Here is a 27,353-nt window from a genome sequence, read left to right as displayed (position 1 = left end):
AACTGAACAGTTGAAGGTCTAAGGTTTCCACCACCGTCAAACTACATTTCCCATAATGCATCAACAAAATGGCTGCTGATCACAAATGAAAACACCTGAACAGGAATGCTAGCTCAGTCTTTAAACAAGCCAAGGAACAGCACAGCAAGCTCTACTACAAGAGTTTACTCCAAAGACACCAATGATTGGTAAATGTTATTAGGTTATATTAGTTAGAAAGAACTAAAATGCAAAAGCTTTCATTTTGATTTGATTGTCTGTTTGACGTTTGATTGTCTTCATTACATTTGATGTTTAACTGTTCTGTTGTTTGAAGCGAGCATTTAATGGAATTTATTATTTGATGTAATTTAATTCACTAGATTAATTTTATTAATTCATTTGAAATACGTAGAATGGTTCATTTGTTTACCTTAATTTAATTAATATATCTAAAAAGCTCATGTATTTGTTTTAACATCTTACAGAATGACATGGTGAACCTCTGTATCTGTGCTTTGTAGGTTATCAACCTGACGGTTCAAACATTGGTTGATTAACTTGAAACCAACAAGTCTAAGTTGGTAAATAAAACTCAACGAAAGGTGAATCAAGAGTTGTCCCGGAGTGTCCTTTTGGAGTGGAACTTAACAATATGTGAGGCAAAGCAATATGCAGAATACTTTAATATGATACGTACAGAACGAAGATTAATTTTGTAAAGTTTTTAGAAATCGCTGAGAATTTTTAAACAGACTGGATAAACAAAATCTATGGAAGTGATAAGTGTTAAGCGCAGTATTTAAGCATAATTTAAGCACGTTCTTGTCCCACTCTGCCCACTTTTTCCAGTCTCTATGAAAGGAATCCTGAGACGTGGCAATTGGGATATACTGGGCTACACTCACCAGCATGGACAGAATGTACTAGAGAATGAAAACAGAGTGGTGGCAATTGAACAGAGCACGAGGTCAGCTTTTGGGGAGCAAATAAGTAAAGTAATTTTTGTCATAAAACCAATAAATTTGTGATATTTTTGACTGAAATAAGCCAGCTTTCCATGATTTTCTGTGTGGACAGTATGTCTGTACTAACTGAAATAAAAGTGAAGTACATGTTATTTCAGGTAACATGTTATCCTTTGTTTTGCAATGACATTACGTACTGCCACAGAGAGTGTTTACTGCTCATCTCATTGCCATCCTCCAATGCAGTTGGGTGTTTGCTCACAAAGTGGCTTCCTACTGCTCTCACTCTGTGGACTCACAATTCCTATTTCTCATCTGCACTTTTGCTTTGGTTCCAAAAGAGTCTTTAGTTTTCTGAATCTGACCCTGGGAGTAATTGTGTGTGATGAGGCCACACCCAGAGAGGTCTTTTGCCAGGACATGGCTTGGGTCTGCCTTAAAGGGAAGGAGTTCATCTGCAGAGTCTCTGGAAGGGGGTGGTATTGGCTGCTTGGTGTGCTTTGCCTTTAAGGGCCTTTTGTTTCATTGGCCTTTTACCAATAAACATTCCTGGAGTAGCTCATTCACTAAACAGACATGCCATGACATGCTGTGAAATGTTCCTTTTATTCTATTATCACATTCTGTAAAAGAAAATTATTCATTCAAGACCAGTCATAATCTGAATTATTGAAATAGGTTTAAACATTTTATTAATCAACTACAGAATAATTTGAATATATAATAATTGAATAATTTGAAAATAAGTAAGATTGCTCAATGAAATACCTCATACTTAAATACCCATAGACAAAATGGATTAGGCACCCTAACCGATAATAATGTAACAGGAAGTAAAGGCACAGCCTGTAAGACAAATTGGCCTGTTACTAACAACTGGACGATCAATTCCTATCCAAATATGTGGACCATCTGGGGGGGCCCGGGGTCATAAACAATGTGTTAAGCAAGCCTGCACCAATTCAAAGGTACCTAACATGGTTTAATTTAAGGTGCTTTTACCTTATCAGAACCTTGGTACCTTACGGGTCACATTCACAGTGCCCAGGGGTTACTCTCAGTCAGAAATCCCTTCCTCATCTCCAGTACTCACTTCATAAACCAGTAATAGTTATGTGCACATATCTCTCCATTATTCCAGTACTATTCGTCATTGTTGCACCATTACAAACTGCTGTCATAATCTAGGTATTCCTGGCTTAGTAATTCATGCTGAAACATTTCCATCATTTTTGGTTCATTTTGGTTTGCATTTAATTGAAAGCAGTTCCAAAATTGCTAGTGGTGAAATTGTTCACTTGGAATTTTCTCTATCAGCACAGCCACGCAGATGGTCAGACAACCAAATGTATTTATGACTTCTGTCCAGCAGAGGGTGCATCTCCCTATACTTATGGTGACTGAAGCCACTACCTGCATCAGCTTTCTACTATCTTGCAATCTCTGTGTTCAGCTGACCTAGATAATGGAGATTCACCATGTTCTAATGATTCAGTTTTATCCTTTTCTTCCTGCTCAGCTTAGAACCATAAGGATTGTTAATTTATGACCTCGTTACACAGACCAACCCTAAGCCTTAGTTGTACCCCAGCCTTGTGCCCTGTGATGGACTGGAGTCCCATCCAGGGTGTGCCCCAGCTCCGTGTCCTGTGACGGACTGGTATCCCGTCCAGAGTGTACGCTAGCCCCCTGCCCTGTGACGGACTGGCATCCCATCCAGAGTGGACCCCAGCCCCCTGCCCTGTGACGGACTGGCATCCCGTCCAGGGTGGACCCCAGCCCCGTGCCCTGTGATGGATTGGCATCCCGTCCAGAGTGTACGCTAGCCCCGTGCCCTGTGATGGACTGGGATAGGCTCCTGCCCCCCCAATGACTCTGACTAGGAAAAGTGGTTGGTAGATGGATTTATCAGACGCTAATAAATAAAATAAAACAATGCAGATGTGAGGATCATTGATTGAGCAGATGGAAAATAAAGTGATTTCCAGAACAAACTCTCTAAAGAGTATATCTAGTGTTTCAGACAAACTTTGTGGCACCTTAGGCAGGCTTCTATCATGGGGGATACCGGTCTCCTTGAGGCTTGGGGGGGGGGGGGTACCACCATCTGCAGTCATCAGAGTTGAAGGGACCTCTGTATTGGACGATCCAAGATCATTTTCACAGAAGAAGCATTTGTTTTGTTATAAAGTTGCTTAAAGTAGGAGAGTGTATTAATCAGGTGTTTCTTAGCCACATGCATGTTTGCAGTAAATCTTCCGTAATATCGATTTTGATAACTGCTTGAAGGCAAGTGACTTCTTGGCGAGAATGGCATCACTACAGCACTGTCATCTTTGTACTCCAAGCTGTGTGCTGTGGCAGGACAGTGTTTCTGCTTCTGCATGATGGCATTAAGGTGCTTTGCTGAAAGAGAAGAGAATTCCTTCAGAAAGGAATTGTGTGTGAGGGAGGTGGGGGGGTCTCATGTAATTACTTTAGCAAGTCCCTAACAAGGCACCTGCAGTCCCTCCTAGAATTTGTGATGTTAACTGGTAGAATGTGACCTCATGACATGGCTATGTGGCTGATTGGATGGTCCGGATGGACTCCTACAGGGCTGAGAAGGTAACTGGCAGGAAGTGACCTCCTGGCATGGCTATGTGGCTGATTGGATGGTCCGGATGGACTCCTATAGGGCTGAGAAGGTAACTGGCAGGAAGTGACCTCGTGACATGGCTGTGCAGCTGATTGGATGGTCTGGATGGACTCCTACAGGGCTGAGAAGGTAACTGGCAGGAAGTGACCTCCTGGCATGGCTATGTGGCTGATTGGATGGTCCGGATGGACTCCTATAGGGCTGAGAAGGTAACTGGCAGGAAGTGACCTCGTGACATGGCTGTGCAGCTGATTGGATGGTCTGGATGGACTCCTACAGGGCTGAGAAGGTAACTGGCAGGAAGTGACCTCCTGGCATGGCTATGTGGCTGATTGGATGGTCTGGATGGACTACTACAGGGCTGAGAAGGTAACTGACAGGAAGTGACCTCGTGACATGGCTATGCAGCTGATTGGATGGTTCTGATGGACTCCTACAGGGCTGAGAAGGTAACTGGCAGGAAGTGACCTCCTGACATGGCTATGTGGCTGATTGGATGGTCTGGATGGACTCCTACAGGGCTGAGAAGGTAACTGGCAGGAAGTGACCTCCTGACATGGCTATGTGGCTGATTGGATGGTCTGGATGGACTACTACAGGGCTGAGAAGGTAACTGGCAGGAAGTGCCAACAAGACAAAGCTGGCAGAAGGGTGAACATAAGATGGAGTCCTGGGAAGTGGGTGGCCGGGCAAGTGGCAGGATTGGGGCCCAATCCAAATGCGAACGTGGGGTAAGAAATAAATCGGCGAACACATTTCTCACGAATTGTCCGAGTCCATGGCTGCCAGAATTTCAGAATCAAAAAATAATCTTAAGCCCCCAAGGACCTGAATTTTACATACAAATGTTTTTCAAGATTGGACAAGCGAGGAGACAGACAGGGTCAGCATTTTTTTAGGTTAGTGGATTCAAAGGTTGGATTCAGGATATCAGTCCTTTATGGGATACTAACGTTACAGAATATAAATATATGCTCACAGCCTGCAAGGCAGCTACAGCCACTAGCTTAGGGTGGGGACGTCTAACCTTCAGTGCAACAGCGAGAAAGAGGCCGGTTAAGCCTAAAGGGCTGATTACCAGACACTCCCGTTACCCCTAGGAAGGTGCCTCTCCAGCGGTAAAAAATATGAAGCAGAAGTCAGAGTGAAGGACTTCAAAACATTTACATGATGTTTATACATAATCAACAGAGGGCTGGAGGAAAAATTCTGCAATAAGTACCATTGCAAGTATCCAATTTACCAATTAATTTACTGGCCGATTACTACCAATACTTATTAGCCAGCATATTTCAAATACATTATTCACTGATAACATGAGGTTGAAGAAGGCAGAACTGTCAGATCATCTCAAAAACCTGCCCTGCTTGTGGTATCTGAGGGACTACAGGCCTTGGTGCACCATCCCTGTACACCACCATCTGTCACAAAGAGACTCACACTGCACTTGGCTTTTCCCGTTTCATTTATTTGTCCCAGTGTCATGGTTATTATTGACAGTTATTTCAGTTGTGTTTATCGTTAGAAAGCAGAGGACAGCAATGGTGGTGTAACGTCTGCTTTATTCTTGCTCCCAAAGCGCCGTTTTGGCTTCTAACATGTCGAGTGCATCATTAACATAACAAATGCTGCTGAAGAATTACACACTGAATCTGAGGTCAGCCCGGGAGAAGGTTCCAGAAGACCTGAAGTAAACATCGCACCCCAAGGTTAAAAATGCTCCTCCCAACCCCAATTAAATTTCTTTAAGTTGGGAAGCAGGTCGGGGTTCACGTGCAGCATGTGTGAAACGTGAATAAATTGAAAACAAAAAGTGGATGTGATTTAGCTGCGTGCTTTGCTGGCTGTTTCAAGGACCAAAGGCGGATCATGGTGTCTGAACACGGAGCGGCCGGCGTGCTCGCGGAGCGGCCGGCGTGCTCGCGGAGCGGCCGGCGAGCTCGCGGAGCGGCTGGCGTGCTCACGGAGCGGCCGGCGTGCTCACGGAGCTCCTGCCGTTTGCTAATGGCTCAGGACGGAGAGGAGCGGCAGCACATCTGGCAAATCCGCATCTGTAAAAATCACTTAGCTGCTGAATCAGAAGAAGACCTGCCTGAAAATATTTTTTTTCAGAGGCAATATGTGGGCTGGGCCATTAAAAATCCCTCCTGCCCAGAAATAATATGTACCATCGTCCATTTGGTGTAAGAAAGGGACTTAAGTTGGAAGGAACAAAGTTCTGACGGCATCAAATTCCTGAGGTCCGACTCACAATTCGATGACATAAAAATAACACACTACAGGTTTCTTTTGTTGTTCTTGCTAGCTGGCCATGCATTAAGGCTGACGACCCCCCCAGATGTGAGATCAGGGTCTTCTGTGAAGCTCACGCACTGTCACAACCAAACACACACACACGCATACACACATATGTGCCTTTGATTTCCATACTGTTAATACCATAAGAACACACAACCTATATTCCCAAATACATAATGGATGAGTTCTGACAAAGTTACAGTGGTTCTGGGGAATGTGCCAGTCAATGAGAATGCAGAAGTTACTGTCCTTCTGGAACTTCCCATAGGCAGCCAGCCCATCAGGCATTTAAAAACACTGTCTTGGGTGACCTTCGGGGGCAGGGGATGCAAGAGCAACGAACAACGTCAGGACTTCCAACCAAGACGCATTGTCCTCTGTTCTACGTCAAACAGAAAGGCGGCTGTAAGCAGAGATGGTTGTCATGGAAGGCATTACTTTTTTCATCGCCTTTTTAATTCCATTAGGAGAGAAAGGACCCCCCCACCTCCAGATCAAGGCACACACTTCTGCATGGGTATTGAGGATGCAGAAGGTGAGGAGGGCGGAAGGTAGGCGAGTTACAAGCGTGCTGAGGTGAGAGCGACCACGCCAGAGGGGACTGAAGGGGGGGTGTCATGGGGGAGGTAAATAACAATTCAGACTAATAACGGAAATTTGAAAAACTACAACCAAACAGTCATACTTCAGAAAAAACTTAAATCGAGGCCAATGACCCCCCACCCCTTAGAGCTAAATCAAGAGCACCTTTCAGCAGTTTGGCAATAATCTCTGCCATCATGCCTCCACACATGTAATGTTCCATCACCGTCACAGTTATGACTGCTTCAGCATTCAGAAGGTCACACTCATCAAGCTCCCGTTTTTTTGCACCTTTATTGTGTTTATTTGTAACTGCTTGTGGAGGCGTGTCCCCTGGAGGCGGCATGCCGCTTGGCTTGATCCCAGAGCGCTACTGCAAACTGCAGGAGGAGCAGCAGGGGGCGTCTTTGTCCGGCTGGGAACCGTAGTCCATCTGCCTCACGATCTCGGCGAACAGTTCATCCACCATGGTCTTGCTCTTGGCAGATGTCTCCAAGAAGGGGCAGCCCCACTCCTGGGCCAGGGCCTGACCCTCACCTGGTGACACCTCCCGTTCACTCTCCAGGTCCACCTTATTGCCCACCAGGATCACGGGCACCCTCTCGTACCTGGGAAAGGAAAGACAGACAGACACACACACACAGGTGCATATCAGGGGTCACAGCTCTGCACTGGGTGCTGCTGGAGGTCAGGTAGCGCTTCTCCAGACAGCCCTTCTACTCTCTTCCAGGAGCACACTGTGACTTTCCCAGGAATGCTGTAAGCAATATTCTATATTAAAAGGAATTCATTATATACCAGCACATCCTTATTGGTAAAAAAATACTTTTATTGATAAAGTCAGCATTAATGGAATAACTTGGCAATCCATGGACAATTCTTGGAGAAGCTTATATAATAACCTATTTGTGGCTTGGGTGGGGGTGGGTGGAGGGGGTTTGTGTTCAGTCAAGGCTGATACAAAATCAAGTTGGAAGTCGAGAAGTGATCAGCCAGCCTTTGGAGAACTCTTGGAGAGGTGTACAAGAATGAGTATAGAGTCTTTCTGAGGAACCCAAAAACAATAAGTTTCACCAAGCATGCCCCTCATCCCCCAAAGCTGGTAGATAAGAGAACCTGAACATAACTGCTTTAAATGCAGTGGATCAACCTCCAAACACATGGTGCACCAGCCTATTACCACCACAACCCCTTAAGTAATCAGCACTGAACACTCTGAGGAGGCACCATAACGATTTCTCTGATCCAGTGATCCTCCTCTCCTCTGGCTTCAGAAAGCCCACACAGCTTGACCTCTCCATACCCAACAGTGAGCTTTTCACTCTAGGAGGACACCTTACAGAAAGCACTGGAAACTCACAAAAAGCTTCAGGATGAGCAGTAACAAGGAGATCCAAGCAATAAGCAAAGAACAGTGGAGGAACATAATGACTGGGCTCCATGAAAAAAAAGTATCTAAGACTTGCCATCCCTGGGCTTTAACCACTAATTCTCATTGAAGTGCTAAACTAGTAAAATGGATACTGATAGAGCCAGCGTTCTGCGTGTCCATCTGGCAGGCATATCACATGAGCCAGTAGAAATTCCAGTTAGACCCAGGTCTTCTCACTAATTATGTTTCTCAGTCTACAGTGTGTTATTTTGAGAGTGAAATACAAATGATCTGTCTCTTTTAAAAGGCCAAAGAAAGTACCAGTTAATTTAGAATCTGGAATCAGGCCCTTTCAATTTTACACCACCAGTTCAGGCATTTCTGAGAAGGCTTCCAGTTAGTATTTGAGGAGCTGACAGTTATCCACCCTGCCCACCCACATAGAAAACAGCTTAAGAGGAATTCTGTGAATACACTGAGTATTCCATGTATTTAAACACTGCTAAATATCCACCCAAGTGCCAAAAAGAGAGGGTGCTGGGATGCGTGATTTTTATTAATAATCGGTTTCTGGAACTACCTCATTCAGACCAACATTCAGCAACCTCCCTTTGATAGCTAGAACAGGGTATCAAAGTTCACTGAAGACACAGTATAAGAAGAAAAATGTCAGTAAGGATTCTGTGGAATAGGCAGGTGCGACAGGACAATTCTGCCCATGCATCAAATCAGCCTTCACACAGAAGGCTGTGCTGCACTTTGGCCAGATTCCTTGCTGGAAGGTTTCAGCGGCTGAGAGTTATAATGAGAAGAGTTTATGTGGCTCACACACATCAGAGTTCCTACCCGAGGGCCCAACCAAAGAAGATGAAAAAACAATTTTTGCTCCTGTCATTATTAAATCCAGCCAGGGGTCCAGAAGAGCAAGCATAACAAACACCTCTGGCGGGTATAAGGTACCACTATCCTTTTCAAAGGTTAGTCCGTTCAATGAAATATTCACGGCGCTAAATTATTAAATGACATCTGAACAGGGGAAAGGAAAAATACCTTTTTCTTTACCTTACTGGGTTATATATTTCACGTGAAAGCTGACCAAGGACCAATAAAATAAAGACACTTTCCTGTGATCATACAAAAAAAAATCCAATTAAGGTCCTCTCTGTACATCTACCAAAAGGTTCAGTATACACAGGTACAAAAAAATCCAATTAAGGTCCTCTCTGTACATCTACCAAAAGGTTCAGTATACACAGGTACAAAAAAATCCAATTAAGGTCTTCTCTGTACATCTACCAAAAGGTTCAGTATACACAGGTACAAAAAAATCCAATTAAGGTCCTCTCTGTACATCTACCAAAAGGTTCAGTATACACAGGTACAAAAAAATCCAATTAAGGTCTTCTCTGTACATCTACCAAAAGGTTCAGTATACACAGGTACAAAAAAATCCAATTAAGGTCCTCTCTGTACATCTACCAAAAGGTTCAGTATACACAGGTACAAAAAAATCCAATTAAGGTCCTCTCTGTACATCTACCAAAAGATTCAGTATACACAGGTACAAAAAAAAAATCCAATTAAGGTCCTCTCTGTACATCTACCAAAATGTTCAGTATACATATATATACGTATTTATATGTATAAAACTGGCGGGGCCAATTTCAGCCTGACACCACAGAACGCAATTTTGTAACAAACAACTTTCCACTTCAAGCTAGAAAATGAACAACTCAAGCAGAACACTGCAATATTCCCCTTGTGAAGCCAGTACAACAGACACTGGGTATCGCAATATTATCCATCTCTAAATAGAAATACAGAATCTTTTCATTTTCACATCCTCACTGCAGTTTAGGCGGAACATTTTGTAATGTCACAAGAAATTGTGAGATATGCAATGGCATTTACAAAAGTGAAAAGACGTTAACTTTTCATCCTCTTTAAAAGTCACTTGTTCCTAAAAATGCGATATAATAGCTGTGGGGCACTCAGAGCTTCGAGGACCTTACAGCTTTACCTGATGGTAATCCAGCGCCAACAGTCCCTTAAAGGCCCCCAGTTTGCCCACAATTTAAGCCAGTTCATGCTTTCCCTCCTTCTTGTGTCACACTACTGTACATTTTTGAGAAGATACTCCACAGGCCTGACATCGCAGATGGTCTTCCAGTGGTAAAGAGTATTCTGTATTCATCCAACCTAAACACCAGTCCTCATTCACCCATGATGGAAATCAAAATTTATCTATAACTTCTCTCACATAAACCCTTAAAACAAATCACAACCACCATAGTAGGCGAAGATTCTAAAGTTAACTGGAAAAGGCACCCAAGTCTTACGATCATACAAAAGTCACAGACAGACATGTGCTGCATCGCTCTTCAGATGTAGGAGTAGTTAAGAGCCATGTTTACTTTTCCAGCCTAAATTTATTTCTGGTGAACATGAAGTTCCAGGCAGATGTAGGTGAGTCCAGCTGAAATAATGACTGAGTTGGCTGGTGGCCAAGATTGGAACTGCCCTCTTTCTCCACCATTTAGAAAAATAGAGGGAGGGGGGGTTCTGTCAGTCAGCTTAATTTGAAGGCATTTTGTGGATGGGCTGGGATGAATGGCATCACTCCACTCCTTAATGCGACTGATGAAGCCAAGTGGAGGGCGTAAATCTGCTTCTTCAAAAATGGCTAAATGGCAAGTGGGCGTACAATTCCCTTGAGGAGACCATCATAATGGTTTATCTATTACAAAGAGGCTCTTTTAAAACAGATCATGGCCAATCAGGGTGGGTAGCAAATGACTGCCTAGACAAGTGGTCACCAGCTAGCGGACCCAAGTCCGCATCTGAAACAGGACAATTCGGTTCACTTGATTGATCCCCCTGGTCAGTAAAAATTTATTGTCAGGGTCCCCACCCCCTAGCCACTATTTTGTTGGGTACAGTAGACCTTGGCTTTGTGTTGCCGATGGAATCTGGCCCTTGGAGAAAAATAGCTGAGGACCATTAGAATAGACAGTTTGCTCAAAGTTACAAACCTAAAGGCTGATTGACACTTCTGCATCGAACCGACGCCGTAAGTACGGTGTAGCCATGGACCCGATGCTATAGCCTTCGGCGTAGCCTGACTTGAACTTCCCCAGACATGTAAGTATACATTACAGTGACACAGACTGCAAGAATAACAATTAATAATAACTGATACTTTATCATCCCTGTGGGGAGATTGTTTTTACACCTCCCTTAGCATACTCTTTGTAGAGGTTCTATTAATGGGCTCTTCTTAGAGTAAGCCGTCTGCGAAGGGCAGCCACCTGTTTGAGTGCCCAGGGAGCTGGGAGTTAAGGGCTTTGCTCAAGGACCCGCAGACGTGCTGAAGCTGGGTTTGAACCGGCAGTCTTCTGATTACAGGCACACAGGCTTAATCCACTGAGCCACACACTGCCCCAGCAGAACTGTGAAGTGTGATTGGTCCACTTGGTAGCATGTTTTTTGTTTTTTATGAGAGCAAAGACAACGTATATGCCAGGCGTGTTTTTATTGCTGATTGAAACAGGAGTGCTACTTATATCTAACGTTTAATAGTGGGTTATTTAATGTTGGATATAAATTATCAGGACACCCCAGCAAGTCAGGCTACGCCAAAGGCTAAAGCGCAGGGTCCATGGCTACGCCATACTTCAACAACAGGTCTACAAAATACTCAGGATGACAGTGCCAATTTCACTAACCTCCATTAAGTTTATTCGTAAAAGACTTGGTGCCACTTTACAATAAAGCTACCCTATAAAGAGTTGAAGAATGGTTTATAATTTGGCTATTAATTAGGTTGTAACTTTTTATAAATTAAGACAATTTTAAACAAGTTATAAATGGGCTACTGCCATTTACAAGTGGCAAAAGGGAGCCTTATTGTAAAGTGGTACCAAAAAGTTAAAAAGTAGTACAGACACTAACATTAGAAGATGCATAAAAATGAACTTTGTAGCGACTCGACATTTTCCAAATTTGTCTACGGGAAGTTTGGGGCAGCACAAATATAACCAGGAGTCGATACAAGGATATATTTCAATGTTTTTTTTCTGTTTGAATTGCATGATTTAACTGAATAGGGTGGGAGGACAATAAATGCAACATGCAAACGCAGCGTTTTGGTGATGTAATTACTGACACAGACACCCCAGCATACAAGTATAAATGCTTGCACCGGCATAGGTCACTTGCATAAGTAACAGTGTAGGTTTAAAGCTTTGAAGGTGTGCAGAGCGTGGATGTATGGCTTCCTCACTTCCAAAGTAAATAACTACTCTTAGACCAAACAGAATGCAGAAATGGAGTTTCTCTTAACAATGAAATACTGGAGATACATGCTTAGGCTTTCGTGGGACCATTTAAATGTTGTCATCATACACTTTCAAAAAACCAAGCTTTAAAATGACAAAAAAAAAGAAATTCAATGGAAGTTCACAGATCTATCAAACTAAATATTCACTTCGCTTTTTAACTAACTCCAAACCAATGACCCCACACTGTGGAGTGGTGCTTCTTCTCTATCCCAGAAAAGGGGGGCAAATTCCACACCTTGGGCTCCTGCGCAAAGCATGACACAAAGTGGTGTTAGTTTCGTACGAGCGCATTGCTCGTTTTCACGGAATGCACACAAATCGTCAAAATCCTAAAGGATGCTGCGCACGCTTTCCGCTCACAGCAGTGTTTTTTTTAAAGGAGGCAGCAGCTGGGCGCATTGGCAGCGTGTTGTTGTTTTAAGGCCGCGAAATGACACTGCGATTTTCACCAACAAAAACCTCGTCTAAAGTCAATGGCGCATCGTTAAACGGTATTTAAGCGACGCGTTTTAGAAACATGAGGATGCACGACGCTCATTATTAATGCAGGTATGCGCTCAAGGTGCACTAATGGTTTTATTATTTAATTTATATACATTTATTATAGAATACATCTGGTCCTTTCACATAATCATACTGTTTAATGAAACACCAAAAAAAACAATATATATTAAGAAAAAAAAATGTACAATTAAAAAATTTTGAGTTCATTATCAGATTTAAGCACATATCGTAACTGATGGTACATTTGGATTGCTGACAATGCATTTCAGATATTTAGATAATTCAGGTGGAACATTATAAAACAGCCCCAGAAGGTCACAGCACTCTTTGTGGCATGTTGTATAACATTGCCATGCATGATGGATGTCTGTTGGACATAAATGAGAAGAAACTTTTTTTTTTGTGTGCCACTTTTTCTACTGTCAAAAGATGGAAAATAGATTTGGACATAACCGTTAGTTCCACTTTGCATTGAATCAATAAAACAGAGCTCATATTCTTCCTTTAACAGGCCTGACAGCTTCTCTCCAATGTGGAGACACTTCTCAAACAGTGGACAGGAATTAGTAGTTCAGTTCCAGCAGCTGAAATCCATGGACTTCAGCTATGCCCAAAGATATCAGAGAAACAATTACAGGTGACAAGCACAAAGCACGCAAACCGAACCACCTGAAGAGAAACACACAGAAGAGTCAGTAAAGATTTTGGTTACTTGTGTACAGCCTGATAATGACTCATCAATGGCATCTTGTTACAGGCTCAAAAGAGCAAACTTTCCTGTACCAGCTGAGGATTGGGGCACCAAGATCCCATGCAATCGACATGCAGTACGGGTTCAGTGAACTTGCGATGGGTTTTCTATATGGCTGATTAAACCAGGAACTGGCAGCTGGTATGGGCAGGTATCATTCAACACAGAAAGACATAAGCAATTAATAAGATTTCAGGGTAACGATTCAATTGTTAAATATTCATTCACAGACTGTGATCCAGGGCTTCAAGAGAGATCAAGAAGAACTGAAGGTATAAAAAAAAAAAAACAGACTTAGCCAGACAATAGCTGAGTGCAGCATGATGTCATTGTAACACGTGACAAAGCAACAGCAAACAGCCAGACTGAAGTCACTAAAACAAAGGATTATGCGGAACCCTTAATAATACTGTGGCCCTATATAATGCTAAGACTCCCCACCCTCAAGGGAGCCAAGCCGCCTGCAGAGGAAAGCTGCTGCTTAAATGCACCATGGATGCGAGGGGTCCCCGATGGTCAGTTGGGTGGGGTCCTGGCTGACCAAGAATGAAAACAAGGGTCAGCATTTTCTGAAGGTTCATGTACTTGAGGGGACAGAAAACCCAACAAAGCCAACTTCATTCCTGAAGATCGCTCCTGCTAGCTGGCGGCCAGAAAGTCACACGTGGATCTCAATGATAACCATTCTTCATACAAAGCATAACTGTCGTTTTTTTTGTCATTTATTCTTTATGAGCAGTTTAGTTTTACTGCCAGTCATTCCCATATGACAGCAGAATGACCAGGAGGTGCTGCAGGCAGGTGCTGCCTGCTGTCTAGGCAGCCCAACTTGGCGTGTCTCCTGCAAGCCACCAGTGCACTGTGGTCGGGGGCTTCATTCTAGGACTGCAGGGCACCCAAAGCAGCGGGTAGTTAAAAGCCCAAAGGCACTGCCCACTCTGTGCATCTTGTGGTATAAAGAGCTCTGCATGTGCTGCTGAAAGATTTCATGAATATCTTGGGGGTTAGAGAAATCTCAGTCATTTCTGAGGAAGGTCAGGGTGCAGGCAGCTGGAAGCTCCTTCTCACACGTCTCACAATTTCTGAGTGAAATCATGTCAAACGGGAATAATTTTCAGCCTGAAACTATTTAGACATGAAATATTTGCAACAAATTTTTGAGATAAAGTGAATCTGTGATAACAGCCCTTCATTTGACAGAAAAATATACATTACAATGTTAGTGAAAGGGAGAGACATTCAGATCCTGCATAAAACACCATTCTGTCCGGCTTCTCTATAAAAGCTGCCCCCCGCCCCCCGAAGCTGTGAGGGATTTCATGTGAACACTTCAACTTACTGTCATCATCTGAAACTGTTTAAAGAAACGTTTTTTTCCCCCAAATAGGAGCTCGTTCATCAAACAGCCAGGGGGAGCTGCCATGTTTCATGTCCCCCGACAATTCTCACAATCCTATAATTCAGAATGCTCCCTTTCTTTGGATGGGACAGTGCTCTGAAGTTAGTGTTGTAGCGTTGCTTCCATAATGGTACAGTACTGGTATTATTATGGTACAATACTGGTACAAAGCTGGGATTATACCAGTTCATGTAAGGAAAGCTCTCCTCCAAATCTGCCTGGTACACAGATTCTGCCCCAGAACAGCACAACAGTGGAAGCCAGTGCCCAATATATCAAACGACAACAACCAGAACCAGGGATTCAGTGGGCATCCACGGTGGGCATCCACGGTGGGCATCCACGGTGGGCATCCACGGTGGGCATCCACGGTGGGCATCCACGGTGGGCATCCACGGTGGGCATCCACGGTGGGCATCCACGGTGGGCATCCACGGTGGGCAGCTGCATGAAATCCTCATCTCTTACAAAACAGTGTCTCCGATTAGATAAAGAGTGCACTCCAGTTCCAGCATTCCTACGTCGAAGTCTAAAGTTACTCACATATTTCATCATTTTATTCTTTCACCCATATTTTCAGCTGGATATTGAATGCAACAAGAAATGGAACTGCAGAACTCCACACAATGGGGCTTAAACCGATAACCTACTGGTTCAAAAGGTCAAGAGCTTTAACCACTATACCATCATACCAAGTTTGAGATGACCGCCCCATAACTGAATTCGCTATTCATTTCCCTACAAACTAATCTCAAAAAGAACCTTAATTATTCCCTGCCATAACGAACCAATATCATGTAAGAAATTACACACTTCAGATCCCAACATTTCACTGGCTATACTTGACATTTCACTCTTTTCCCAACAAAGGAAGATTCCATGTTATGGAACTACACAAACAGCACATTAAATACCTAAAAAGAAAAAAGTCGGGAAAGGCTGCAAATCCAGAAAATGGCCAAACGACAATGGAAAACAATAGCAAAAAGTCAGAATTATCATTCGTATGGTATTAAGACAAAAACTGTTGGACAGAACGCAGATAACGGAATTTTCAAAAGAAGTTTAAATCAGATTTGAATCCTTGTTTAACATTTGATACTGCACTGCAGAGCCCGATCGGAATAGCCTTTTAATGACTGTGATGCTGCATGTGGGTGGAGGGGAACACTTGGATAAACTTGACAGAGGCCTTGGGCACAACCCAGCAAGGCTCTGGCACCGTCCCCGGGACCTTCACTGGTACCTACCGTTTGACTCTAATGATCTGATCCCTCATGGGCTTGATGTCCTGGAAGCTCTGCTGGTTAACGAGGCTGTAGACCAGTATGAAGCCCTGGCCGTTCTTGATGTACAGGTCCCGCATTGAGGCGAACTGCTCCGTGCCGGCCGTGTCCAGGATCTCCAGCACCGAGGGCGACGAGTCCACCTCGATCTCCTTGCGGTAGAAGTCCTCGATGGTCGGGTCGTACTTCTCGATGAAGGTTCCCGTGACAAACTGCACGGTAAGGGCGGATTTGCCCACCCCGCCGCTGCCGAGGACCACCACTTTGTACTCACGCATTTCTCTCCCAACTTCAGACCCGTTAATGCAAATTTTTTTTTAAAATGATAAAACAACGTCTAAAAAAAACAGACTCAAAATCGAAAATCAACGTTTTCTCGTGGGCATTGAACCGGGAAGTAAATCCCCGGCGAAGCAACTGGTTTATCAAAACTTGAGATTCATTTTTGCCAGACAAAAAATGGACTAAGAAGCACATGCAGCGTCGGCAGCTAACGCTACCCGTCCGGCCGCAAGCGGCGAGCAGCGAAGAGCCACCTGGGCTACGGCAGAGGGAAGCCGCCCGTCAGACACGGCGCCGCCGGACGCACCCCTGCCATCTGAAAAAATAACTGACACTTAGTAAAATTATAAACGGCCGTTTTTTTGGTGCGTTCAGCTCGCCATCCTAAAACATGAGGAAACTTGCCCCGGTGCGAAACCCTGTTATGGGTTTACACAAAAAAAACTGCTGCTGGTGCATCAGTAAAACGTCTGCAGAGGGACGTGAGCCTTATTTGATCACAAGTATAGAAAAATACTACAATGCTTGGATGGGGTGGAAGAAACATTACGATAAGTTTAGCCTCTGTGGTTCCTTTTCCACCTCCTTTCATTTCTCCCTATCGCACTCTCACACCACACACTCACGGCAGCCATACTTTCGGGTGGGGATTCGCCTCCCCGTAAACGACCAACCAACGCATTACATCTCGGCTTCCGTAGCAGGGCCTGCTCTTGTCCCGCATGACAGATGGCCATGGTGTCCAATTACTCACCCCCTTACCGCAAACCTCGGCTTTGGCCCCACCCTCGGCCCTAAATGTTAAAAAACAGGCGACGTACGCTCGGCGGGGTCGGGTTTCGGTCGACGTTTTAAAAACGCGGTGATTTGAAGGCTAGTAGTTACACATCACCCCAGCCAGCGGCCAATGGTAGCTGCACGCCGGACGTGCATTTGAGAGGAAACGTGAAAAATGCGACGGATGTTGTTGCCATGGTAACGTAAGCATCGACGTTATCATAGTGGGCATGGAAGGAATCTCACAATTGAAGACTACCGTCGACAGGGCACAATAAGCAATTGTAACTGAAGGCTGTCATCCTTATATGTATACCTGTTTTTAGGCATATAGTTTAAGCCTACAGACATTATGCAGATTTCCCAAGGGTGACCACAACATATTGCCGTAATTAAAATGTTATGTCATGATCATTTTTCAGTTAACTGGCATTTATATATAAAATACATCCAACACAAGGCGATAATATGTTTTAGGATAACGGGCATTTACGGTGCAGTCTGTTATAGAGTAACAGGCACTTAGGATGGGCTCCCCTGATGAGTCTGGTTCCTCCCAAGGTTTCTTCTTTTGAGGGAGTTTTTCCTTGCCACTGTCGCCTCCTGCTTGCTCACTGGGGGCTTTGGGTGGGGATGCTGTAAACTGTCTTGAGACAATGTAATGTTGTGAAAATGCACTATACAAAAATGTTATTGAATTGAACTGAATCGAGTTGAATTTATAGTGCAGTCTGTTATAGGGTAACAACATCACACGTATGGGCTGTGATGGCACCAGCCACACAGTAAGACCTGGGGTCAGTATTTGTATGTGTTTTCTGCATTACAGCTAAAACCTATGAATTATTGTATTGTCTTTGGGGGTAGGTGTAGTGTATGTGGATATATATTTTGATATTGTAGGGTTGTGTGGAGTGATTGTTTAACCTTTTGGTTTGTAATTACTTTGGTTGTGGGGGATGGTCTTATTCAGTATAACGGTGTGGCTGAGGGCGGACGTGTCTTAAAGGACAACCCCTGGAGTAGGCGCGAACCATGTGCTGCCATGGCAAGAGGGGGAATTGGGGTTTAGTTCTATTTTGCTTTGTTTAGTTAAATGTAGTGCTTATTTGGTTTATCCCTTTTGTGTGTGAATTGGTTTGGCCAAACCACTATATATGTTCCCTCATGTTTCCTTATTAAGAAGGTCAGTTTGCTTCAGTTACTGTTTTGCGTTGTAATGTTATGTTGACCTCTTTTATGGGCCCAATTATTAAGGTTTTGAGTTTGTGATTGTTTGTATTTTGGGGGTCAATGAAGCCCTATTTCTTTAATTAAGTTCCTGTGTTTGTCGCCTTACTGCTTGGTCCCTTACAGGGTGTTGGGGCAACAGCGGAGGAGGTGGGAAGTGAATAAATGAAATGAATACATGAAATATCTGGTGTGGCACCTACATCTGCTTCCAGGTCCATCATGGCCATACAGAGTGCTCCTTTGGATAACAGACAATCAAGTGAAATTTACAGAATTTACCAACCCTCCACCATATAACCCTCCACCCATTTTATAGAGTGGACCACCTCATGTCAGCTCCCCTGGCTGTGAGACTCCTCCATTTCTGGTGGGAGGGGTAGCGTCAGGAGGCCCAGAACTTTTTGCTACGCCCCCAAACGCACGTGACGATGTGGAGTGACACGTTGTGCAGTGTGACGTTGCCGTAAAACGACAGCAGCTTATTTAGTACATGTCAGTATTTAAATGCTGTTTTGTAAAAGTTTGCCTTCAGCCTTTTAATTCTGCCAGTCAGAGGCTTAAAAAAATAGTGATTATTTAAATTCAGGACATACTGTTTTGGCTAAGAGAAACAAATATTTATGAAGGCTCAGTGAGTAATACTCCATGCTGAAACCTCCAGGTACTCCCACCCTAACTGTGTGTGGATATGGCATGTTCTCCCTGACATGCTCTCCCACAGGCAGGTTGGGTGTCTCTTAAAATGTCTGTCGTGTGAATGTGCCATGATAAACTGGCATCCCGTCCATGGTGCACATTCTGGAACAGACTCCAGGCTTAACGTGACTCTACTTTGAATAAGTGGTTTAGGAAGACGGATGAATTTAAATCCTGAAATAAACAGTTGAAATTTAAAACATAGAATGTCCCTAATATGTATTTTAAAACTATTACTATACAAGTTATTTTAGGTATACAAGTATAAACATTTCAGAGCTCTGTTAAAGCTCTCATGGTACTACATACTATATCAAAAGGACAAGTTTGAACAATGTCTCTTATTCAAGGACACCAGTGAAATGATGGAAGTAAGGTAAATCACAGCAACAGAATCTTTGTAATGTTTTATTTGTTTCGCTTCAATGGGTTTTACACCATATTTCAGGAACCAAAGCAATTAACTATAACATAAAATGCCACATAATATATTCACAAATAAAACATTCTAAATGGTTACACTGAAAACAAATGAAATCCAATAGGGGGATCTTTATTGTATTATTTTTGCAAACTGGATGGACTACTGTGTTACAGACGGAATATGTTGCTACAGCAGTTCAGACGTGGTACCCACAGTAATGTATACTAGGGTTCTCTGTGGCACACATAACACAGGCTTTTATTCGCAGGGCATTCCAAGCAAAAGATGCAAGGACATCCTGTTTCCATGCCAGAGGTCATAGTGTATGCAAATGGCTGCAATATAAATGACAGCGTAATGGAAAAAAGTTTGAAAAAAACCCAAAGTCATATTAGTAAGATTATATACAAACTTTTAAATTTTATGAACACATACAAAGATGCGAAAAGTAAGGCAAAGTTATAACCGTTAAAGTGAGTCTGCCTTCTGCTGTCTGCTTGGGGATCGCTTCTCTGTTAGCTGTGTTGCAGCTATATCTAAGCTGTTCGCTCAAACTGAAGCATCGTCATAGCAAGTCTCCCTTACAGAATCATTGTCTTTCAAATGTCCACAAACGCTGACTCGATTCAAATAACACAGTCTTTGTTTTGGTGTGAAATGGAGGCATTGTGGATCTAAACTGAGTATTTCCGAACCGACTGAAAATAACAGGCGTTTGTACATTAGCATTGCTTGGTGAAAATGAACTTTGCCATAACCCATGCAATATGCAATGAGGTGTTTATTTTTTACATTTATGGGAACAAAGTGCAAACCTAAAACTGCCGACACAATCAAGAGCACCTTTTCTAGGTATTCTAGCTTATGCAAGTCTGTAGAATTCTAGATGTTAGACAGATTAACAGTGCATTGCAAGGGGATGAGTACTTGTTTGCTCAACTATTCTCATTCGTTAAACAAACTGATTTTAAGTTAAAATTGAACTCTATATTTAATTGGTAAACATTCATTCTTAAACTTTTAAGACATTTACATCAATACATAGGTGATTAACTGCTAGCGAAAAATATTACGGTGCGACACTGACAATGAAACAAAAAATGTCGCAATATTTGATTCACAATCTAGAGTAATACAATACAAAGAAATCTAGTTAACAAAAAACAGAATTTACACAAAATGTAATTTCAGTCATAACTAGGCTGACATAGCAACAATGAGATATTGGTAGCAAATACACGTGTACTATATGAAGAAGTACAGGTAATCTTTCTTTTTGGATAAAATTTTACCAGTACAATAAAGGCTCTACCATTAATACAAGCAAATTTTAAAGCATTTCTCAAACTGAAATGGGTTGCGTCTTGATGAGAAAGCAGTGATGAGACAAAGCTTGTTATTTGTAGCTCTCAGATTCCGCCTGTTAGAAAGATTTTCATTGGCTGACCTGAAGGGACTGTACATGTGGACAACCCCCCAATCACATGAAGTACAGCTGAATAAATTACATTCATTTTCAAATATAACAGGTTACAGCATTGTCGTTTACTAATATTTAACAAAAACTAAATTGTAATGACAAATATATTTAATCACTTTCCACATCAAAAATTACATTAAAACTGTAACTTTTGTGAAGAAAATAAAAATCATAATGAATGAAAACTTTAATAGCAATAATTAAAAAAAACACGAACAGTAATTCATGCTTAACGAATGGATTGTCTGTTAATCAAACATCATGAAAATGTCATGATTATAACTAGGTTTTTTACAACACTGAAAAAAGGTAATAAAATGCTGTATTAAAAAAAATATATAAAACATATTAAGTAATAGTATGATGTTTCAACTACACAATGTTATTGTAAGTGTTATTGTAAAAAATCATAATAAAGGACAAAATAAATGTTAATAAACTCCATTATGGCCACCACACAAAATAAACACTCGCCTGAACTATTTGTCTCAGTGATGAATTTGAGACAATCATCGTACAACTACTTAACATATAACAGCACATTTCCTGTATCGCAGTAATCAGTTTCCCATGTAAACTACCTGCAGTAGCTTTAATAGCTGTGAGCTGTGAGGCTTTGCTCATAATGTGTCTGAGAAACAGCCAAACAGTGTAGTCCAATGATGAGAACCGAAACAAAAGAACATGACATATATATATATCATATATAGTGCTTTTCTTCTTTCCCCAACGTAATCAAGCAATTTGGGCAGGTCAGCTAAAATGGTATGCATTCCGGACACGCTCTCCTCAAGATGCTGTTTCATTTAAAAGACTTAGGCACTTCTGCGGTTTTCTCAGAACAGAACAGAACAGAACAGAATGTTTATCAAAGAGAGTGCAGCAGGGGCTGGCAGCCACCAGGGGGTGCTCTTCTCCAAAGCAAATGCAGATCATTCCACGAGAACTGCCTCACACGTCTGATAAGCATGGAGTTGTGTGTCAGTCACCCACCACCTCACTTTGCACCCTGACTGTCACTGTGGCCGGCTCAGCAGAGTCGGGTGAATTGGTCAGAACCAGGCCCCCCACACGCTCTCTGCTAGTTTGGGGCTTCGGTCACATCCTATCAAATCACAGGTGACCTGGCTGGGTCGTGTCGGCCTGCTCACTCCGCTATGTATGCCTTTGGCACAATGCTGGAGACCACAGGATGCTCCCTGATGGCCAACAATCCAAAAAACAGTTTTTTATATAACTTTTACACATATTCATATTATGTACTCTATATGGATATATCATTTACATTGAAGGAGACTTCATATATATTTTTTTCACTTTAAAAATAAAAGGTCAGTACAGGTGCACCGGTGCTCCAGTAACCAGGGAAAAACCTGCCCCCACTGACACATTCTTGGGACTTTTTCTATAACCCATTTAAAACAATCAAGCACTTTAAAATGATTAATATTTTCTCTTTTCAGTGCAAATCAGAAGTATTTTCCTACAGGGTGAAGTCTGTGCAGAGCTTAACAAAAATAATCATAATAATAAATCAGAGAAGGAGATAAACCTACATTACTTGGAGAACATCTGCAAACAATTATTAAAATGAGATCTCCAGCTTCATCTATATATATAACTATGTACAATACTCTCTTCTGATTGTGTCTGTATTTTCCTGGCATCACATACACACCGCTTGTATAGTTTACAGCAGCACTCATCCTTAATTACTCGTACTGTTAGCATGCAGTTTGCTGTAGCTCTAAGGAGATGGGCAGGTAGTATTTATAGAAGGGCTGTTTTGACCTTCTGAGTGCAGCGTCTTGACACTCCCTCGCCTTCTTGTAGTTTACTTCAGGATAATCTGTGTTGGGAGACACACCGGAGACCTGCACATTAGTCTGGAGGCACAGTGCTTTCGGAAATTGTGCCGTGGACCTACCGTGCCCAGACGCGTGCGAGAGCCACCAGCGTAAATGACGTATATTGATCTGGAGCATGGAAGAGGGAGCTGCAGGGCAGGATGGGGGAAGCTGGTATGGGCTATGGTCATCATGACAATGGTAGATCTGGGGATGTTTGAATCACGACCTGGTGGTGATTATGGTATCGGTAATAAAAGCAGGTAAAGAGGCTGAAAGGGCTCATTTATTCTGGTGAAAAATCATATTACAAATAAAAGGAATGACACAGATAGGGGAGTGTGCTCCGAGGGTAAGAGTATTTCACTTTACACCAAGGGGAAGGGTGTGAAATGAGGCACAAAAAGCACAGAGAAGCAGCTGGGAGTCGCAGTGGCCACGTGATGGCTGGGGCTTCACAGCATGACACAGGCAAGCTGGGGGGTGGGGGGGGGCACTAATGGCAGGGGAGTTCTGAGGTAAAGCAGCAGACATAGGGGTCTCAGGTGGGCATGTGGGGGAACGCCGGGGGGCACGCTGTCAGTCAATCAGTACTGTCTGCTGGGGTGGGGGGTTCTCCCCCATATCTCTATGGAGTATGGAAACAGGGACCAGCTGTGGCTGTGGTGAGGACCTTAGCAAGTACTGGGACACACCCGTGCGACACAGGGCCTCACCATGAATGATGGGGAGGCTGCCTTTTTATGGGGGACGCTCAAAAGGCTCAGCGCCCAAGGCCTTGGAAGGAGAATGACAAACATACTCTAAGCCACTGGGGGCACTGCGAGGCCAGGGCCAGGATGCAGCACAGAGGATACTGTCCGAAGGCGTCCACCCTAACTTATGATGCTCCACCTGCTTCTACTCTGTGACGTCCTACTGTCATCTTATTATAAAATGTACAGTACTGTGCAAAAGTCTTAGGCAGGCAAAGAAAATGATGTTTAGATTATCCTCATGTTGGTGTAAAACTATGATATTATGCCTGTCAAAGTGTGTCAGCTTAGCCATTTCAGAACCTCTGCTAAAATCATCCTAGTATTTGCAGCGACCGTCCAGTGCAGGCATGTATTTCTTGACTTGGCCATTAGCAGACCTCATACAGCTAGTCAATCTGTCACTGACTTTTTAAACCAATATATTTAATTGAGCTGTTGGCAGAATTTAGCAAAATCATGGAAAGGCTGGGGTGCCCCTGAGGAGAAGTTTGGGAACTGAAGCGGTGTTCATCTAGCCATCCAACTAGATATCAGTAACTTTTTAGAAAACAGAAGAAATTATTACTAGTTTTTATTGTGTTACTTTTAATTTGCACATGTTCTAATGTTAAATTGTGTTTTTTGTTCTAAGCCAAAGTACACTTGCTACCCAGATAAACAGTTTTAAACATTTCTTTGGACTGCCTAAGACTTTTGCACAGTACTGTATATCATCTCATAATACATATTATGATTATACAAAGGAATGCACATAACTGGTATGCAAGTACGTATTTACCTTTAAAAACGATACGTAAGGCAATCAGTTGTTGTGACACTACAAAATTGATCAGATTTTACATGGTTTTGCGCTGCTATGGCAAAAAATTACCGTGCATTTTGACCATTATATATTAATTCGTTCTTCATTTGAAGGATAAAGGTTACACAAGCACAGTAATTTCTTGTCATAGCACACAAATGCACATAAAATACAAACACATGTCCTCAGTTACAACAATCGATTGCCACATATATTGCTTTTAAAGGTGAATGTGTACTTGGGTACCAGTGATGTGCATCCCAGATGTCAGTGTGTTAGACAAAAACTTTGCTAACAAAAGCTACCAACAGTTTGTTTTTACACTGTATTTCATTTCATCTTTCCCATGTTTATCTCTGCAGACAAACAGATGGGATAAGGTATAAAATATATATATAGATGTTTGTTTTAATATGTGAGTTACAGTTAATTCCTGATCTAGCCTGCTGAGGGAGCTAAAAGAACACACAGGGAGCCCTGTCACACAAAGTCACACTTTTCATTAGCCGAGAGGGATTTTGGTTGCAGGCTGGGCTAAGGGTCCTTTCCGCACACGCTGACAGGTAGACGAGCATGGAATACACTGAGGATCAGCACGCTGTATACTGAGGATCAGTATGGAATGCCGTGAGGATCATCACGCTGTACACTGAGGATCAGAACAGAATACACTGAGGATCATCACACTGTATACTGAGGATCAGCACAGAATACAGTGAGGATCAGCACGCTGTATACTGAGGATCAGCACGGAATACAGTGAGGATCAGCACACTGTATACTGCGGATCATCATGGAATATAATGAGGATCAACACACTGTACATTGAGGATCAGCACGTAATACAGTGAGGATCAGCACACCGTATACTGAGGATCAGCACGCAATACAGTGAGGATCAGCACGCTGTATACTGAGGATCATCATGGAATACCATGAGGATCAACACACTGTACACTGAGGATCAGCACGGAATACAGTGAGGATCAGCACACCGTATACTGAGGATCAGCACGCAATACAGTGAGGATCAGCACGCTGTATACTGAGGATCATCATGGAATACCATGAGGATCAACACACTGTACACTGAGGATCAGCACGGAATACAGTGAGGATCAGCATGCTGTATACTGAGGATCAAGATGGAATACAGTGAGGATCAGCACACTGGACACTCTGATATGTCACATGCAGAAAGGTCTTCACAACAACAGTTGTGACACTGAACTATTTGATTACATCTCTACTGAGAATGTGCACATTAAGGAAATGTAGATATTCCTAATGGATGCAACTGAATTCCATAGCAAGACAATACAAATAACTGAACCCTAATGTTCTTGGGCAATTATAACCTCCAAAGAATTTTCTCCAAGCGTGAAATAAACACAGGGTCCCTTTCCTGCTGGGGGGGGGGGGGGACAGGCAGAGGTGCTGTAGCTAAAGCCTTCTTTCCATAAACCAAACATTAGCCACTCACTCACTCGCCTTGCCCTGGGACATCCTAATTTTGCCAAGTTCAATGTGTCCCGAGGTTAATGAGAGAGGGTCTCGCATCTCACTTCTGAGTCTGCGGCTCAGTGGGCTAAACCTCTGTGCTTGTGATCAGAAGGTTGCTGGTTGAAGCCTTATTGTCATTATTACTATCATCATGATGAAATAAGGACACATACAGCCTTTGCAGGTAAGCATGCTCCTATGCTTTGTATATGTTTCTATGACACGTCCCTTAACAAAAGGCTTACACAATAAAACAGTCACCTTAGAAATCTCTGTACCTTGATGCTTTTATTTTAACAGAAAATACTGGCTTTAATTAATGTGGTGATGTCAAACAATGAAGACTGATTGGTTAAAAAAGTGAAACACAAGCCCCTCCCATGTTGACCCAGGGACATGCCTAATCCCTGACGGTCCCTTGCCAAGTGAGTAATTGCTTTTTAAACAATATACCTTATTTTCGATACCCTGCTGCAGATTTTTCAAAGGTAATGAAAAACTAGCATATGCTAAAACATAAACTCAAAAGAAACATCTACACTTATGCCATATTTAATAAGATCCTCTCATAATTGGTTGTTAAATATTATTATAGTTGAACTGCACCTTGCACAGGGGTACAAGAGCAGACCTGACATGTGACCACCTAGTTATGGGTCTATCTTTAAACATTTATTATGCCGTTGGCCTGGAGATGGAAGGAAACGAGAAAGAAAGGCTTCAAAGCAAGCTAAAATGACCACAGAAACACCTTGATGGATGACATGGCCATTTTTCAACATTTTAAGAGACACCATGGGTTTTAAAATTTGCTACCATTTGTCAGTTAAAGCATAATATGTATTTCCGGGGATTCAGTGGGTGAACATGTTCTAAGCCTATTTAAGGCTCAGATTTACTACGATTTATCTGATGATAGATGATATGATGAAGAGCCTCAATATAAGTTGGAGGGGATCATAACATCAGTCAGGTTGTAACCTCATTATTATAAAAACACTTTCTCTAAAACAAGAAGTGTACTGCAGGACAGGAAGGGGCGGAGCACCTGCACCACCTGATCCAGACTCCTTTGAGCATGTTCAGACGGGCAACACACAAGGCAGCCATGTCAACCTGCTGCCTAACCCTAACCCTAACCTGCCACAGCATGCCCAAGGCACAAACAAATTTTCCATGTCGCTTTGATGCCAAAGGCAAAAGCTGGATATCTAGTTTATATGAATATATATTTCAGATAACCCACCTTAATTACACTTTGCCTGTAACTAGTAATTCCTCACAATAAGTGTAGGGGGAGATGGCTTACAATTAATGCTGGACAAATGATAACATGATATGTACATTTATTTTCATGTCTCAAAAAATAAGTAAAGATTCTGATGTATTCAGGGCTGATGTGCAGTACTAACTGCAAGGCAGGTGGCAAAAGGG

The 27,353-nt window shown here is 42.6% G+C and overlaps 2 protein-coding genes and 1 long non-coding RNA gene across 13 annotated transcripts in view; 1 reads left to right on the top strand and 2 right to left on the bottom strand.

The window, feature by feature from the left end:
- Window positions 1–5,127: 5,127 nt before the first annotated feature.
- LOC125751895 (ras-related protein Rap-2a-like) lies at window positions 5,128–17,174 on the bottom strand. The gene is made up of 2 exons (XM_049031346.1): window positions 16,082–17,174; window positions 5,128–7,073 (listed from the first exon to the last, which is right to left on the bottom strand). The coding sequence occupies exons 1-2, from the start codon at window positions 16,393–16,395 to the stop codon at window positions 6,836–6,838; spliced, it is 552 nt and encodes a 183-aa protein (XP_048887303.1). The 5' UTR covers window positions 16,396–17,174; the 3' UTR covers window positions 5,128–6,835.
- An 87-nt stretch (window positions 17,175–17,261) lies between these two features.
- Window positions 17,262–20,494, top strand: LOC125751960 (uncharacterized). The gene is made up of 2 exons (XR_007400823.1): window positions 17,262–17,374; window positions 18,533–20,494. It is a non-coding gene; the product is annotated as an uncharacterized LOC125751960 (long non-coding RNA).
- LOC125751489 (muscleblind-like protein 2a) overlaps window positions 19,501–27,353 on the bottom strand; it is a 47,073-nt gene continuing 39,220 nt past the window's right edge. For all 11 annotated transcript variants that reach the window (XM_049030631.1, XM_049030479.1, XM_049030388.1 and 8 more), the window contains one exon: window positions 19,501–22,858. In XM_049030631.1, the coding sequence (XP_048886588.1) occupies window positions 22,844–22,858 (15 nt within the window). In that variant the 3' untranslated portion in view covers window positions 19,501–22,843. The remainder of the gene's footprint in view (window positions 22,859–27,353) is intronic.

Source organism: Brienomyrus brachyistius, chromosome 1 (assembly GCF_023856365.1).
Source record: "Brienomyrus brachyistius isolate T26 chromosome 1, BBRACH_0.4, whole genome shotgun sequence".
Taxonomy (NCBI): domain Eukaryota; kingdom Metazoa; phylum Chordata; class Actinopteri; order Osteoglossiformes; family Mormyridae; genus Brienomyrus; species Brienomyrus brachyistius.
The sequence above is the reverse complement of the archived record's forward strand: the minus strand, read 5'-3'. Positions and strand labels throughout refer to the sequence as shown.

Bases quoted from the DNA above. Each gene is read 5' to 3' on its own strand.
- LOC125751895 (XM_049031346.1), bottom strand. From the start codon at position 16,395: ATGCGTGAGTACAAAGTGGTGGTCCTCGGCAGCGGCGGGGTGGGCAAA. The intron at 7,074-16,081 runs GTAGGTACCAGT...TTCCTTTCCCAG, and splicing joins CAGATCATTAGAGTCAAACG to GTACGAGAGGGTGCCCGTGA.